The sequence below is a fragment of the Xyrauchen texanus genome, chromosome 42 (assembly GCF_025860055.1).
Source record: "Xyrauchen texanus isolate HMW12.3.18 chromosome 42, RBS_HiC_50CHRs, whole genome shotgun sequence".
NCBI classification, from domain to species: Eukaryota; Metazoa; Chordata; class Actinopteri; order Cypriniformes; family Catostomidae; genus Xyrauchen; species Xyrauchen texanus.
This window is the reverse complement of record NC_068317.1, coordinates 14382275-14401083: the sequence shown is the minus strand read 5'-3', so window position 1 is coordinate 14401083 and position 18809 is coordinate 14382275. Positions and strand designations below refer to the sequence as shown.

The following is an 18809-nucleotide window of genomic DNA, read 5'->3' as shown; positions in this document are numbered from 1 at the left end:
CCCCTCCACCTTTGTCAGATTTTACAATCTGGAAGTGCCTGCCCTGCAGGCGAAACTACTAGCGGTTTAATACGCTACAGCTCCCCTGGTGAGCTGCACTGATGGGACACATTCCACACAGACCGGCACCGCCGCTCTGTCTTTTCCTTCCCACTATGTGCTTATGTATTACACACACACACTGGCCCGCACTCTTGCCGGCCAAATATTATTCCCCCACTCACAAGGGTTCCCCCGGGTCCCCCCACCCCCGGGGCTCATGCAGTGGATGCTTGGCGCGCACGGCGTTGACAATGGGTTCCCGTAGCGTAAGCTAGCTTACGCAATACGAGAGAACCTCTCGTAAGAGAACGAATCGGTTACCTTACGTAACCTCGGTTCTCTCTAGAAGAAGAGGGAAGGAGCTAGCTAGCCCGCTCAAGGTATGCAGTTGCTGCACTGCGTTGACAATGGATACAAAATTAAGGATAATTTTTTGGCTTCAATATCTCAGAAAAGATGAATCTTTTCCCTCTTCTAGAGAGAACCGAGGTTACGTAAGGTAACCGATTCGTTTCGGTTGGCCCAGATACATCAGTATATCATCAGCAAATCGATCTAGTTTTTGCTTTATCTAAATGATTTTGTCTAATCCATTGGCTCAATTAACAGGGCAAAAAGCATGGGGGAAATAGGGCATCCCTGCCTAGTTCCACATTCCAGTTCAAAGGAATCTGATAGGTCACCATTCATTTTTATTCTTGCGAATAGCCTATTGTATATAGCTTTGATTACTTAAGTAAAACTCTCATGAAAACCAAGTTTAGCTGACACTTTGTACAGAACCCTCCACCTGACCGAGTCAAAAGATTTTTCTGCATTCAAACTCAGCAGGGCTGCCTCCACTCTGTGCTCTGAAATGTGTCCAATAACAAGTTCTTCTAATACTTTCTTGTGTTTGCCTTTGACGAATGAAGCCTCTCTGGTCTAAATGAATGAGACCAGGGAGGATTTTTTCCAGTATTTGTGCCAAAATGGAAGTAAATAATTTTGAATTGACAATGATTGGCCAATAATTACCACAATCCAATTTATTTTTCCCACCTTTGGCATGACTGAAATGATCGCTTCTCTCAATGAAGGTAAAATTTCCCTTTTTTGTAATACCCAATTACATGCCTAATTACATGCCTTTAAAACTGCTACATTCTGCTCCTCCATTGTAATTTCAGCAATTACATTTTTCTTTTGTTCCTCTGAGACAGGGGGTAAAATTAATTAATCATAACATTTTTCACAATTCTGCTGTATTTGTCTAATCTACATTCGATATCAGAATTCCTAATTTTTTAAATGGCCCTATCTGCTTGTTATTTCCTTAATCTACAGTATAGGATAACAATTTTAAAGATTTCCCACCTGCTACATAATATTGTTGTTTCAAGAATAATAGTCTCTTTTGCATTTCTTGTGCATATATTTAGTCTCTCTCTCGTACTGTTCTTATTTGATTTATTTCTTGCTTCACATTGCAGCTCCATATATCCATGTGTTCACTCTGTAACCTCTTAAATTTAGTTTCCAACTGCTGCAATCCCAGTCTCCTACATTTTTTTTTAAACAAGATGTGATGGCAATAATTTCACCCCTCATTACTGCTTTAAGTGCATCCCAAAGCATCGACGGTGCAACCTCTCCATTGTCATCTCACTTTTTAAACCTTGTTTAAACTGAAGTCCAATATCACTATGTACAACCAAATGTAGATTTCTACTGAAAATAAAAATAATATAAGAAAATAAGAGTAATCAATTATAGAATACATTGTATGAGGATGAGAATGAGTATAATCCCGACCTGTCAGGTTCATTACTCTCCACACATCACCCTGCTCACCCTGAGGTTTGTGTGGGTCATAATGCCCCTGTATAGTGACGGGGACAGTACTGTAAAAAAGCACAGTCTTTTGGATGAGATGTTAAACAGAGGTCCTGACTCTCTGTGGTCATTAAAAATCACCCCATTGGCCCTTCTCAATCATGGCCTCCTAATAATCCCCATTCATTAATTGGGTCTATAGCTCTCCTCTCTCCTCTCCACCAATAGCTGGTGTTTGGTGGCATTCTGGTGCACAATGGGTGCCGTCGCATCATCCAGGTGGATGCTGCACACTGGTGATGGTTGAGTGGATTCCACCTATACTATGTAAAGCGCTTTGAGTGGCTAGAAATTTGCTATATAAACGTAAGGGATTAAAAAAAATCTATAATTCCCATTTCCATCATCGTGCCTTTTTTACTTACTGGTTTTAATTCAGAACAGCCCAATCTTATATTTAAGCGTATATTAAAATCTCCTACGCAAATGATATTCCCTTGTGCTTTGGTTACCATCAAGTCGATCATGTCGTCTATAAAACTTCCAGTCACTACCAGGCGGGGCATAAACATTCAGAAAACTCACATTATATCCCTATATTTTCCTTGTTATCATTACAAATCTTCCTAATTTGTCCTTAAATTCTGTAATATGCTCATAATTTACTTTTCTTGATACAAGTATGGCCACACCCCTCTTATGCCCATATTTGAAATATGCCAAGCATACATATTTGAAGCCCATTTTGTATTATTTTGAATGTTCAGAATTATTCAGATATCTCCATCTGCTCTTCCCTTCTTTAATTTGGATAGAATCATGCTCTGCAATTACGTTGTTGCAAAGTGATATTAATAAAGACATCTTAGCTGCTAGTAGATTCCCCTTCCTTTTAACGAACAGCAACAAACACAAAATACTCAAAAGAATTAACAAACATTAAGAAAAATGCAAATTGAACTTCCAAAATTCCAATATGGTCCCTTGACCATAAATGAGCTAGCACATTTTTGCACCAAAGGGAAAAACCCATCTCCCTGGAACTGTAGAAGGGGCCCTTGAGGACAGCATCGAGGCAGTGATCAATTTATACGCACAACCTTTACTTGTCCCGATTCGGGATATAACGTTTTAAACTTCACTTCTCCGTCTTTCAAGAGGTTTCCGTACTTCAGCATACTCCCTCCTCATCTGAAGGACTCAGGGAGCATAATCGTTGTCAAAACCGATTTGTTTTCCCTGCCAAGTTAACCCTCTTTTTTGCCAGGTCTGCCAAAGTATCTGTTCTTTGGTTATGAATCTGAGGAATTTAATCAAGATTGATCTTGATTTTGCATCCGCCAGTGGCTGTAGGCCAAGAGCCTGGTGAGCTCTCTCAATTTGAAAAGTCACATCACCTGGTATGTCGAGATTTCCTTAAAAAAAACTAAAACATGGCCATCGTCAGAAAGTCTTTCTCTACGCCTTCAGGAACTCAAGATTTTCTGATGTTGTTGCAGCTGAGGCAGCCTTCTACATCCGGGATTTTAGCTTCCATCGTGGCATGCAACTTCAACATCTCAGTGAGTACTTTGTTGTAGCATTTTCTTAGTTCTGCACCTACTTTCCATCATTACCATATCAGTATATATATATGGAGCCTCCAAAAAAAAAACAGCCTAGTCCTTCAAGTGCAAGGATGAGTCAATGTTCGCCAATTTGCCAACAAATGCGTCACCAAATAATCCAGCACTTTGAGAATAATGCTCCCCAAAGACACTTTTTGGGACATTTCATGCTCTTCAGTGCACAACATAGTTAAAAGAATCAAGGAATCCAGTCAAACCTCGGTGTGAAAAGGGCAAGACCAAAAACCACTTCTGAATGCACGTCATCTCTGATCCCTTAGACGTCATAGTCTTAAAAACCATCATAAGTCAGCAATTGATATCTTGATATGGGCTCGGGAATACTTTGGTAAACCTTTATCAGTCAACACTATTTGCTGCTGCATTCACAGATGCAAGTTAATACTTATCTGTGCAAAGCAGAAGCCATACATCAACACTGTCCAGAAGTGCAGATGACTTCCATGCACTCGGTCGCACCTGAGATGGAAAGTACAACAGCGGAATAGTCTTTTGTGGTCAGACAAGTCCACATTTCAAATTGCTTTTGGAAAAAACAGCCATCGTGTTCTCTGGGCAAAAAAGAAAAAGGACTAACCAAGCTTTTTGTTTTGTGGGCTTTTTGGGAAGAGAGAGGAAATAGGAATGGGATTCGGAAATAGTGCAGACCGGACTCGAACTCTGAGTGTCCCACATGATCGCCAAGGCTCAATATTAACTTAGAAAGTGCACTAGAACACAGCTTCAACACAAAGATGTGCGTTTAAAATATTGGATGCTTTAGAATCCAAACTCACCTTATTTCCTCCAGTCACAAATTGTTTATTGCTGGATTTGCTGAACTGAGGGTGTAGCGCCACAACCTGGGATTAAACAAGAGATTCAATTCAGATTTGTGGCAATATCCAATTTAACATAAATTGAATCAACAGTATTTCTAGCGGCATATCATGGCTCAGATGAGGTTTGCCAGCATCCAATCTGAAAACATAAGTTCCTTTTAACCCAGGAAAAGTTAAAGTATTGATCCTCACAGCACTGGTTCTCTTTAATGTGTGGCATAGGTGACACCACTCATGCTCAACAAACAGGCGGCTCATGCATGATATGAAATGCCCAAGAGAAATCAATTAAGACTAGCAGGCAGAAATTACTTTTTTTTTTTTGAGAATTATCAATGCTTGTTCTGACATGAAATCGAAATCAAAGGGCTACTTCCCATCAGGCAGCAAAAATATAGGGAACACTCGTATTATTGGCAATAAGTTACCTTGATGGGGCAGTCAAAGTTTTCATGGAAGCCCTCCCTGGTGTACAGACCAAACACTTGCACCTGTAAAACAAGAGAAAGAGAAATGGAGAGAGAGTGAAGCTGACAAACAGAGATGTCTTTTAATGCTAAAACCACTGTGGTCTGGAGGTACATTTCGGTGATAACAGTTGACTCGGGCAAAGTATCACAAAAGCATCAGGTCTTCCAGTCGGCTAGTTAACCAACTGCCAGACTCCCAATTAGTGGAAAGATCAACTCACTCTACACTTGTATGCCTTTATGCTACTGACTTAATCTTTAGATGCGCTGTAGCTAAAAACAAGCCTTGGCAAAACATTTCACCTACACCAGTCTGAGTGAAACAAGATGAACTTAAAATGAGTGTGAGGTCTCTAGTAGAACACTACCTGAAAGTTAAGTATTCCGGTGATGGTGGCTGTAAGAAAACTATACAGTTCAAACTGTATACAGTTGAAGTCAGAAGTTTACATACACCTTAGCCAAATACATTTTTCATAATTGACGACATTTAATCATAGAAAACATTCCCTGTCGTAGGTCAGTTAGGATCACTACTTTATTTTAAGAATGTGAAATGTCAGAATAGTAGACTTTGTTGTCCTTGCCACAAATTTGGAGGTATGCTTGGGGTCTTGTCCATTTGGAAGTCCCATTTGCGACTGAGCTTTAACATCCTAGCTGATGTCTTGAGATGTTGCTTCAATATATCCACATCATTTTCCATCCTCATGATGTCATCTATCTTGTGAAGTGCACCAGCCCCTCCTGCAGCAAAACACCCCACAACATGATACTGCCACCCCCATGCTTCACAGTAGGGATGGTGTTCTTCAGCTTGCAAGCCTCACCCCTTTTCCTAATTTCTCCAAAAAGTAAGATCTTTATGCCCATGTGCACTTGCAATCTGTAGTCTGGCATTTTATGGCAGCGTTGGAGCAGTGGCTTCTTCCTTGCCAAACAGCCTTTCAGGTTATGTCGATACAGGACTCATTTTACTGTGGATATAGATACTAGTCTACCAGTTTCCTCCAGCATCTTCACAAGGTCCTTTGCTGTTGTTCTGGGACCAAACTATGTTCATATCCAGGAGACAGAATCTGTCTCCTTCCTGAGCATTATGATGGCTGCATTGTTCCATGGTGCTTATACTTGCGTACTTTTGTTTGTACAGATGAACATGGTACCTTCAGGCATTTGGAAATGACTCCCCAGGAGAATCAGACTTGTGGAATTCCACAATTGTTTTTTTGAGGGCTTTCTTTTGATTTTCCCATGCTGTCAAGCAAAGAGGCACTGAGTTTGGCCTTTAAGGTAGGCCTTAAAATACATCCACAGGTACACCTCCAATTCAGTAAACCCCCTATCAGAAGCTAATTGGCTAATTATCTAAAGGTTTTACATAATTGTCTGGAATTTTCCTTGCTACTTAAAAGGCACAGTTACCGGTAACTTGGTGTATTTAAACTTCTGACCCACTGGAATTGTGATAGTCAATTAAAAGTTAAACATGCACAAAGTAGATGTCCTAAACGACTTGCCAAAACTATAATTTGCTAATATGAAATCTGTGGATTGGTTAAAAAAACGAGTTTTAATGACTTCAAACTAAGCGTATCTAAATTATAACTGTATATGTTACCTTTTCTGGAGAGGCAGCATAGAAAATAACACTTCAGAAATAAAAAAATCTGGTCATCATTTACTCATTCTCATGTCATTCCAAGCCCCTATGTCTTTCATGGAACACAAAATAACTTATTTATAGCAGAATGTTCAGGCTATTCTTTTTCATACAATGAAAGTTAAAAGTGTTCACGACTGTCAAGCAAGATTTTCAGTGAATAATGACAGAATTCAGTCAGCTCCTCACACAGTGCCATCTTCTGTAGACCTTGAATACAGTGGAAAAGTCATATGGACTACAATTATGATGCATAATAATGCATTTTTAAAACTTTTAGGAGCTTGACAGCGCCTTAATTTATTGTGTGAAAGCTCGGACAGTCTGGAAACAATCTCCCTTTGTGTTCCAAAGAAGGAAGAAAGTTATACAGGGTTGGAACAACATGAGGGTGAGTAAATCATGACACCAAAGTTATGCCATGTTTTTCACAACAACAAAAAAACGATGCTCTCAACACATCAAAGACTTAACCTCACAAGATACGAGACATATTTTGCGTAACATTGGTACCAAAGCAGCCGGTAAGTGGATATGGGATTAACGGTGCACAGGAGCAAACAATGGCCTCTGCATCGATTTTAATTGGTGTAGTGCTGCAAGCGAGACAAGATCTTGCTTTTGCCGTAGGAACAGAGGAAGGCACAGTTTATCAGAGCACAGATCAGACTGAGAAACCCCACAAGGTGCTGATGATTAGCCTCCATGAACTGATAACAGCCAGCTCATGATCAATGATAGTCAGACAGGAAATGTAAATGGCTTCTCTTGTATCGCCCATGACATGCAACGGACGTTAAAACTTTCACAGAAAAATTACATAACGGGATCGGATGCATTCAAGATTGGAATATGTCGTACGCGTCGTATGGGCTGCTTTATCCTTGTGTGACTCCACGTCCACACTTGTTGTATTGTGGCTTCGCTATACGCAATGTATAATTTAAATGAATTAAAACTACTACCGGCGAATGGCCAAAAAAAATGGCCCAAAAAAAGTTTTTTGATAGAAACCTATTTGGTTGTAAAGATTAGCGTCTCTAGTTTAGTTTGATATGCCACTTTAAAAAATCCATTCATTTTCCCGGGCATCAGGGTGCTGATAAATGATAAATTAGGATCGTGTTCAAACAAAAGTTGCAAAAACATGTTTGTTATTTTGAATAATTTTCAACATTAATACATCTGTGGGTCATTTCACTTCATTTTAATATAAATGTTGTTATATTTTATTTTGTTATCACTGTACAATACTGTTCTATTCATTAAAATTAATAAATGCATTCCTGTATATTTACTGTGCATTTTCAGATTCACAAGAATAAATGTATTCATCCAAAAACTGAAAGATTTTGATTTCAGAGGTTTTATATAAGGATAACAATAAGGTGCATTTTGAACTGTACTGAGATCAGTGCAGACAGACAGCACACATGAGGTTAAATAATTCCCTAAATAGGGAGTAAGGTAGCAAGGGTACACCCTATAGCTTTCAATGCAGCTAAATGCATTCAATCCAAAAATCCAACCCAAAGTTCAGTTACAACTCAACAGGTTCGGCAGACATAAGACAATGATAGTCAATACATAGATTCAGAATTTATAATGCTTAATTTTATTTTAACATGGTTGGCAGTGATTTGATGATGCTGGCCATTACTTAAATAAGAAATATTTATTCAGATTTATAGAAAATCAGCTGTAATGTCTGTAACATCTCAAAAACATGACTAATGTAATAATTAATAATAACAGCACTCCTGGAAAACAAACTATATCATGAAGAAAGACATTCTATAGCTTGGTATTACTTAAAATAATCTGATAAGTTTTGAAACACATTTATTCTTTTTTATAATTTTTTTTCAAGTCAACAAAACTAGGAATAACATAAATGGAACTATGGGAATTATTTTGTGACTAAAAATAAAAAAATAAAAACTGGGTTATATTTTAGCATCTTAAAAGTAGTCACCCTTTGCCTAGAATTTGCAGACATGTACTCTTGACATTTTCTCAACCAACTTCTTGAGGTATCACCCTGGGATGCTTTTTAAACAGTATTGAAGGCAATTGTTGGCTGCTTTTCTTTATTATTTGGTCCAAGTCATCGATTTCAAAAACTTTTTTTTTTTTTTTAATACAATTTTAGTTTTATAATGAAATAAATTAATATGGTGGCACAATTATATTTTTGTCTACAAAACTAATTTCAAACATTTAAGCATGCCTTCAGATCAAAAGATTTTTAAGATCATGAGAAACATTTCAGGCAAGTGTTTCAAAACTTTTGAAAGGTAGTGTATATATATATATTTGTTTTTTTTGGGCTTGTTTATTAGTTGATACTAGTTACAAATCAAAAAGGGAAATAGAAAATGCAGCCACGTGGGGGTATCAGTGCCCCTCGCTCACACAGACACAACACCCGAATGACCCGAGCGCATATCGCTAGAGACAATGGCAACATGCGCTCGTGCCAAATGGCAGACAAGACAGGAGATTTGTGTGAGGGTTCGGCCACATATAAACAGGCAACCAAGGCCGAAGTGGCCGAACCCCAGCACAACATAACAACAAATCGCGACCCCTAGATTTAGGTTAGGGCAATTTTTGGTTGATAGTATTGTTGTATTAGGATCTGAAAGTGACCGTGGAATTCTTACCTTTCCATCCTCAGAGCAGATGCCAACATGCTCACCGCTCTCATCCAAACTGATCTGATTTATCTTCACTGGACTCTAGGCGGTGGGGGCAAAACATTAAAAACTGTTACAGCAATGCAGTAACATAGTAATAACTACTTATAAATTATGATACAAGGTTAAAATGCTTATAAAATATATTATAAACAGACATATAAAAACAACAATTTACAAGAAATTACTGAACAAATATGTTTAGAAAGGGTTACGTTACAATTTCAAATAAAAGTGTCACAATATAATTTGCTTCCTGCTTTAAACTTCAAACATAGATAACAAGTGGATAACCATCACCCTGACATGACTTCAGACTTACAATTTCAAACTTCTGTGTAACATTTCCTTGGATATCCAGGAGGTAAACCTTCCCGAAGTGTGTCCCAAGAGCCAGGAACTGAAAGCAACGGGGGACACAAACATGCCAGACATACAAGTCAAAACCACAGGACACCCTGCACTTATATGGACTTAAAAGCTGTGGCGGAGGTATTTAAAATGATTTTTACCAGGCATGGCTGTGAGGTGTTTGTGCTTGTACGAGAGAGAGAGAGAGAGAGAGAGAGAGTGAGTGTGTGTGTGTGTGTGTGTGTGTTTTCGACCGGTCCCCTCGAGGGCAAACAGTATGAAATTGCTGAAGGACAGAAAAGCTTCTTTATCAGAGCGCCCCAGTGTGAAATAGCATTTTTTTCCCCAACATATCAAAATGCTTCAACATAATATATGCGCCACAGATCACACATCTCTACTCCTGTCAGACTAATGCAATTATATTTCAGAGTAGGGGTGGGCATTATGACCAAAATAATATATCAAATCACTAATTTTATATCACGATAACAATATATATCACTATATATAGTAATTTTTATTCTGGAAAGCCAATAAAAATCAGTTAACATAATAAATAACACATATTTTAATGCCTATTTTTGGAAATAGTCAGTGAAATAAATACTTTTTAATGAAAACTACTTCCTCTTACATAATTTTCTCTTTATTTAGAACTTGACAAACAAAGTTATAAATAAAATAAACACTCTGTTTTAAAATCAACCTTACCATAATACAAAATTTCACATTATGCCAAAATGCTAAAATGTTCTGGACCAGTTTTATTATAAACTTATCTAATCTTTTCAAAGCAAAGTAACAAAGAAAATATTACATGACTTTGGTAGATAATACACAACGAAAATAACACGTCTTGCAGAAAATAAATGTAAAATAAATTTATAAAAACGTATTATTAAAAAAAGATGGAATTAATGCAAAATTAATTAATTAAAATCTTTTGGCTTTCATAACATTCTTCAGGATGCTTTATTTTAAGGCATTAAAACATTGTTTGTATTACCAGAAGTGATTATAGTCACGTGACGGTTTGTGGATAAACATTTTCTAATCGGTTTCGGCTTTTGTGAACCAGAGGTTGCATCCGTTTTTTTTTTTTTTTATATATATATTTAAATCCGCTTTTTCTTCCCAATTTAGAATGCCCAATTCCCACTACTAAGTAGGTCCTTGTGGTGGTGTGATTACTCAACTCAATCCGGGTGGCAGAGGACAAGCCTCAGTTGCCTCTGCTTCTGAGACAGTCAATCCATGCATCTTATCACTTGGTTCATTGTGCATGACACCGCGGAGACTCACAGCATGTGGAGGCTCATGCTACTCTCCATGATGCACACACAACTTACCATGTGCCCCATTGAAAGTGAGAACCACTAATTGTGACCATTAAGAGGTTACCCCATGTGACACTACCCTCCCTAGCAACCGGGCCAATTTGGTTGCTTTGGAGACCTGGCTGGAGTCACTCAGCACACCCCTGGGGCAGCTGTGGCTCAGTTGGTAGAGCGGAAATCAGAATAGCTAATAATCAGCCACAAGTTTGTGGGCACATTTGCGCCATTGCCTGATCTGCATGATTCCTGTAGTGAATCTGGCTTTAAACCAGCATGGGCAAATAACCATCGAATTCATTCCCCGCTCAAGCATGGTTTCAGTTTCACGTGAAGTGTGCCCACTGATAGATATGGTCACGCTGCGCACATGAATATCTACATTTCACGATATAGCGAAATCTCTGTCGATTGACACTTTATATCATTGCCACGACATATACCGTCATATCGCCCAGCCATATTTCAGAGTTGTTTGTGACATATTTGAGCAATCATGGTGATTACATGGGAGATCGGCATGTTGTTTCTGATACTTCCAGTACCCTAGGTTCAGATACATTATGCCAACTTACTGACAAGCGGCATCTCCCATCAGACATCCTTGCATTGTCTCCAGCGTGATTATGTTCCCCTATGGCGCAACTAAAAGCAAGTTGTGTCAGCAGCATGGGAGACCCATGTTCATAACCACATTGAAACCAGGAAGTAATCATATTTACATAATCACTGACAAGTGCAATTCTGAGGTTGCTACCCCCCCTCCCCTCTAACATTACATTTTACTCCACTGATAGTTAGGTTTAGGTTTGGGGACTGGGTTGGGGGGTTTCAGTCTATGAAAAAAAATCTTCACTGTATTACAGCCTGTACAGCCGAAAACAAAACACTTCACAACTCGCTTTTGGAGCCTCTCCATGGACATTACACACGGTAAATTGCATTCACATGTGCCTATTCGCCCAACAACACTTACTGCTTTGGCAACTGGGGGAGTGTTTCACATTATGGTAAGCATGGACCAAATTTAACTAAAGAAAAGTCAACCTAATGTTTCTGATTTCACTGTGAGACAAGTCTGGTCTGAAACAGTATATTCAATAAGACAAAAGTAGAACAGGACCTGATTTTATCCATTAGATATCTTACAGGTGGAAAAAGTTATTATATTTTCGATAAACATTATAAATTAAGAACGCAAATAGGGTTGATTTAGCAAACCCTGTCACACTATAACACACACACACACACACACACACAGAATGAGCTCTTCTTTTAAACTGAGATTAGCCTGTGTCCAAACACACATGCACCTCTTCTTAAACATGTGCAGACCTTTCCCTGTCACAGCACACCAAGCCACCCCATGCATCACTGCAGTCTATAATGAAATGCTTATATTTACAGGCACAACAGAGCATGTCCAACAGAACCTCCCACAATCCCCCAAAATATAATCAGCCAAAAATAAATAAATAAAAGGGGTGGACGCACCAGCCTCAATGGTTCTTAAACGGATTTATCAAATTGAAATTAATGAAATGAAATGTGGATTCCTGGCACTTATAGTATGAGGCAACATTAGGCAGGTGGGCTGCTGGCATGTCCTAGAGTGTGTATGTATGTCTGGGTAAGAGAATGTACATAGGAACGCATGTATAAAAGACTAAAGGGAAGAGTCTAAAGAGAAAGAGATGCAAGAGAAAGAGAGCTTTTTTTGGAGAGATGGAAGGGGAGGAGGACGTCCCCAGGGAAAAAGCAGGAAAAATCAATAGCAGTTAATAAAACATCAGGTGAGGAGACATAACTAGGTATGACTATTCGTCTACAGCGTCCTTGCATGAGTGAACCGGCTGCCATGATGATTAACCAGTCCATGTAGAATGTTCCACCAACAAAAATATCAAGCCCGGGAAAAACTGAAAGAGGACAGGCAAAAAAGGCATAGAAATCTAAAAGTAGAGGAAATGAAAAGGAAGCAGTGAAAGGCTGGTGGCCTGTGAATGTTTGTGCATGAGCTATTCTCTGAGAGAGGTATGGTGTGGAAGGGAGAGGTCAGAGTCTCATTTCTGATACGGTGCTAGAGTAAAAGCAATAAATCTATTTTTAACCAATCTGTGACCAGGTAATATGCAACTGATCCCATGCAACTGATCCCAGACATCAATACATCTTAAAATATCTGAAAAGGGTTTTCATTTGGAATATGATACATTTAAATCCTGAGATACACAAATAATTCTATAATAATTGTATTTTCAATAATTCATGAATCATGGAATTGTAACTGGTAAGCTGTGTATTTAGAATTCAGATTGTAAAAGAAATATGTAAGCCTTGTTTTGTGGTTAAAAATTTTGGAATCTGATTATGAATTCTAACTCTTAATATATAATACAAGTTGAAATTCCAGGATTTAAGTTTATAATTGACAGTTCGATTTATTTTAGATGTTTTATATGAACCATATGAAAGGCATACAAACACATACATAATGTACATAATACCTAATGTCTCTTGTTTTTATATAATTCATGCAAAAGAGTTCTAAAGACCTTGTCATGCACGGTCATGCAGCTGGCCGCATCCTTCTGCAAGATCTCTGTCACCCCATTGGTCAGCCGCTCATACTTGAGTTTAGGCTCCTCCTCTGCGTCCTCCTCCTGATGAAGCACACAAACATAGACGCATGTACATTATTAGTTTTGCATCTTCAATTCAACTTTTAGTCAGAGGTACCAGAGTGCAAGACTGATTCACTAGTTCGCATAACTACTCACAGTTATCAAAAAATATCAAATTAGCATTTTGTTGACTCTTCTTTATAAACTGTTAGAAATGGAACACTGTCTCATAAAATAAAGACCTAAACGAATAGAGATAACTTAAAGCAAGCACGAACGCGAATGGGATAATGCTTCATACTGAATTCTGATGACCTGCATGACCTTTTGCTTAAACTTTATTTTACAGTGTAATTAGACAACCAAGTACTGAGAAATATTAATTAACAACATATATTTACTCTAGGGTTATGGTTTGGATTAGGTTTTGTCATTATGCATAATTTACTGTTATTACTATAGTCAATACAGAAGGACACTCTAAAATAAAGTGTTACCAGAAAATGTTTGCTAAAATGAAACTCTACCCATACCTTCAGTCTGTTGATGAATCTTAACTTATCTTATTCTTTGTACTACTTGGTTGGGACTTATTATAGTATATAATTCTACTTATATTTGCAACAGAATAACTGCAATGTTCTTGTTTTGAATAAAAGTTGTATACTCAAATTGGAAAATGTAAATGTATTGTATTACAAGACTCGTACTATAAGAGTTTTAATTAGCAATTTTTTGGGGCGTTTTGTTTGCATGTATTATTGGAAAGTGTTACTTTTGACTTGAACCTGCATCACTCTCATAAGCAGTTCTAACATGTTCTAATGCTGTATCGTGGCTTTAACACTGAAATAATCAACCTAAAGAACTTCACAAATGAAATCACAAACTGTCTTCTGCACGCACCCGTTCACCTTGAAGAGCATGATTTTGTTTTCCTTTGGAATCACCAGAAGCCACAGTCTGTTCAGTTAATAATTGTAGAGCATGTCTCTCTACCTTCCCCATAGCTTATAACTTCCTGATGTTATCATAGACATAATGAAGATGTTATATTCTCTGACGGATTTTATTTGAGTTAAATTCAATTTTATTTAACTAATTTGCACTGATTATGGGCCAGTGGTGGTTCAGCGGTTAAGGGTCTGGGTTACTGACCGAAAGGTTGGGGGTTCAAGCCCCAGCACCGCCAAGATACCACTGTTGGGCCCTTGAGCAAGGCCCTTAACCTATCAGCTCCAGAGGCGCTGTTTCATGGCTGACCCTGCACTCTGACCCCAGCTTAGTTGGGATATGCGAAAACAACTGCATTTCATTGGCTCTGTACCTGTACTCTGCACAATGACAATAAAGTTGAATCTCAAATCTTCTACAGAAGAATACTATTATTTAACACCTTGCTTCTCATGGTCTGCGTGTCCTAAAAGGTACAATTTCTATCTGCCATATGCAATTATGTAATCCAAATTATGCAGCTCTCTCTAGGGCATCTCACTTTTTGTAGTGCATTATATTTTGCCTTGGGGCCGGGGCATTCACAGTCAGTTCAAAGAACGATTTGAGAAGCCCTCATAAAAAAGATTGTTGTAGATTTAAGCATTCTTCCATTTCTTATACCCCGCAATACCCCACAATCAAACACAGGTCTATTTAGGCCCATGAAGAAAAGAATGCACCTCTCAAAACTGTAGGGAACACGTCACAGCCTTTTAATGTGATGTCACACATTGAAATGAGAAAGGATGCTGGCGGGGTTTGACATTAATCTGTGGTTTTGAGAATCGATGCTTCAGTATAGTTTGTAACTAGACAGAGGAAGAGAATGAGGGATGAACAAAAAATAGTTTGTGTGGATGGTCACACCACTCTAGAAAAGGAGCAATTAAAGACAGACTTCCCTTCATCCCAAGCTCCCCAGGGCACCAATTAGGAGCAGCAGGGAATGAGGCACAACACTCATCCACCACATCGGCTTGGCGATGGCAAACACTAACAAGAGGAAGAAATTATGGGATATAAAACAGGAGTGATATTATCCACCCCTACCCATGTAGAAAGTTTGTCTAGATTTCTCTCTCTCTTTCTCTCCATCCCTGTCTGTAATGGCTCTGTAGACCATGACAAATGCTCAGGCATTAGAAATTTCACATCTGGACAGAACAGGAGAGGGACAAGGGAGTTATTAGTGACAATTTAAACAATTAAAGCTGATTGTCACTCATGGTACACTGGGTATTTATATGACAACCAGATTCCTATACAATTAGGCTACATGGGATATGGGATAGTTCACCCAAAAATGAAGATTCTCTCATCATTTACTCACCCTCATGCCATCCCAGATGTATGACTTTCTTCTGCAGAACACACAATTTTTAGATGAATATCTCAGCTCTGTAGGTCCATACAACGCAAGTGAATAGTGGCCATAACTTTGAAGCTCCAAAAAGCACATAAAGGGAAATAAAGTAATTCATATGACTCCAGTGGTTTAGGGTGCTTTCACACTGGCAGTTTAGTCCAAAACAGCATGGTTTGCATGAAAAGTTGGTTATGTGAAAGCTGTCATGCGTACCGGGAAGTGCACCACTGTACCGACCCGAGACTACCTGTAGGAGGTGGTCTGCATTCGGTTGCACTGGGACTGTGGTTCGGTTCGCATGAGTGAGAAAGCAACCTGTATTCGGGTCTGCACTTGTTCAGGAAGTAAAATGACTTACGCATGCGTTTTTGCCGAATAAAGCATAATGACATCATCAGTTGCACAAAAACAAACACAGGTCCATCATGAGTGGCAGGAAAATGTTGCAGGACACAGAAAAGGTGAAGTGCCTTAGATGTGTGAGTGAGCATGCAAACACCTGTGTCCTCAAAAAAGATCGTTAGTGAGGTTCAGATATAGTCTTCTTCCTCTGGACATGTCCAACTGAAGCACAGAGGTGCAAGCGTTACTCACTCAGTTGTGCATAATGACACAAAATTAATAACAAACACACAACTATAGCAACCCGCGCTGTGCTTTCCATCATGTGCACATTTGTGATGACACAAGTTGATGACGTAAAAGCACCAGGATTCCACCGAATCATACAGATTTCTGAAACCAGGCCAAAGCTGATGGGGGGCACCAGGAACAATCACGCCCGTTTCAGACCGCAGCAAATGCACCCAGTTTGAAAACCACCTAAATCTATATCTTCAGTGATATTATAGGTGTGGGTGAGAAACAGATAAATAGACATGTCCTTTTTTTCCTATAAATCTCCACTTTCACATTCTTTTGATTTTTCAAATATATATAGCATATAGCCACCTACTGGGCAGGGAGGAGAATTTATAGTAAAAAAAAATAAAAGGACTTAAATATTTATTAGTTTTTCACCCACACCTATCATATAGCTTCAGAAGATGTGGATTTAATCACTAGAGTCGTATGGATTACTTTTATGCTGTCTTTATGTATGGAGCTTCAAAGTTCTGATACTCAATTATTTCCATTGACTGGACCAACAGAACTGAAATATATTAAAGAAAGTCACACATCTGGGATGGCATGAGGGGGAGTAAATGATGAGAGAATAATCAAATAATGACACCTTTAATCTCAAATGATTTCCAGTAAAACATGTTTTTAACTGATATGATTGCCTGTGTTTTCACAAAATCTTACATTCGCTGGTCTAGTACGGGTTTTTTCATGCAATGCAAATTTTATGTTTTCGGTGTTGAATAATGTTGCAAATTCTGCTAATTTAAACTTAGTTTGAATCAATCACCATGGTAAAGTTATTAAACTGACTATCACAGACAAGGTTTTGTTGAAATTGTGAGAATGACTTTTGAAAGTCTTAGAAGCATCAATAAGAATGGGTTAAAAATGACAAACATCAATGATCAATAATCAATCAATGATAATGTACCATAAGGTATTTTTTTCCCCCAGCAAAAGTGTGTATATAAATATTACTGCTATGGAGTTACATTAACAGCTGTATATTTTCCAGTTATTATTAAAAAAATATATTTATCTAATTGTTTTTGTAAAGGAAACATTTAAGGAAAAACATAAATATTATACATGTAATTTTTTACTTATTTAAGTAAAACGATATTCTGTAGTGATGGCAGTAAAGCAGATTAAGTAAAAATCTGAATTACTGTCCTGCCTGTCCCGATCTCAATGTCCCGATCTTGAAATTACCTCAGAGTCATCTGTGGACTCTTCACTTGGTTTTCTGTCCTGTAAAATAAAACATATTCAAGTTTTAAAATTATTTTACTGATCTTACGTGCTGACAGATTTTCAATATAGTGATTTCAAAGTAAGAAAAAAGCAATGCATTGTTATTATTGCTAAGCCTATTGTATTAACAGGAAACAAATATTCCAATGCTTCTGTCAAACAGAAATACTTGTGATAACAAAAAGGTGTTACGCCCATGATCGAATAAGACTATATATTACTTACAATGTATTTGTTATAAAGTACTCTTGATGCTGTAGCAATGATATTGGCAAGTGTCAAACTATACTGTTAGCTTGCAAGCTCAAATAACACGTCTTTATTTCGTTCATATACTTTACAAAGACCATTCACATCTAAATTAGCCTACATGCATTCAAAATAAAACATGCACAAATAAACACACGTATAATATACAGTACACTGTCATTTGAAACCGATTTTTTCTTCATTTAGAATCCTACCTGATGCCCCAAATCCGCCATGATTCAGGCTCTAGATGTGCAGAAATAAGCCAAATTTCGTCGTATTGTATTAATCTACTGCGTTTCTCCAGTGTTAATAATTTTACATACACTAAAATACGTTGTTTTGTACAATAAAACGTTTGTGAACCAGCGCAGCTACTCATGCATTGCTCATTACAGACGCTGAGGAAAATCACATGACAGCAACAGGAAGTGATTCTCGAGCATCATGGGAAATGTAGTTTAAGCGGACTCTTTCGACTACGTTCTGCTTTTTCCTCAAAGATAAGTTAATAATTTTTATTTTCATGTTTTTTTTGTTTGTTTTTTTTATTTAATATTAAATCATATTCATCCTAATTAAATGTGAACTCAGTAATCTTTGCTTGCATTCCGTATATTAAGTCATTGTGTGGATTTAAATAAGCAGATACTTAAGAGCCTATGATTTGATCATTATTGCAGTGATTAATATGTTTCAGCTGGGAACAATTATTTTAACCCTAACCGATGCAGTGTGTAGCTTCTCATTTCTTAAACAATCATGTTGGAAGATGTATCCCGTGGTCGTGGAAAAGATGTTACTGTGTTTCAGAAGGGGAAAATTATTGGCCAGCATCAAGCAAAGAAAACATCTAGGATGATTGCT

At 38.0% G+C, this 18809-nt stretch overlaps 1 protein-coding gene across 2 annotated transcripts in view; it reads right to left on the bottom strand.

Moving 5' to 3' along the window:
• The window catches only part of LOC127635323 (vacuolar protein sorting-associated protein 41 homolog), a 40895-nt gene extending 22544 nt beyond the window's left edge, over positions 1-18351 (bottom strand). Inside the window, exons 1-7 of one of the 2 annotated variants that reach the window (XM_052115259.1) lie at positions 18158-18351; positions 17652-17690; positions 13382-13489; positions 9461-9538; positions 9106-9180; positions 4735-4797; positions 4262-4327 (exon numbers count right to left, since the gene is read on the bottom strand). In XM_052115259.1, the coding sequence (XP_051971219.1) occupies positions 4262-4327; positions 4735-4797; positions 9106-9180; positions 9461-9538; positions 13382-13489; positions 17652-17690; positions 18158-18178 (450 nt within the window). In that variant the 5' untranslated portion in view covers positions 18179-18351. Of the gene's footprint in view, positions 1-4261; positions 4328-4734; positions 4798-9105; positions 9181-9460; positions 9539-13381; positions 13490-15496; positions 15601-17651; positions 17691-18157 lie in introns of those variants that run through there. The other variant, XM_052115258.1, reaches the window with a different exon arrangement.
• Between the last annotated feature and the right edge of the window lie 458 nt (positions 18352-18809).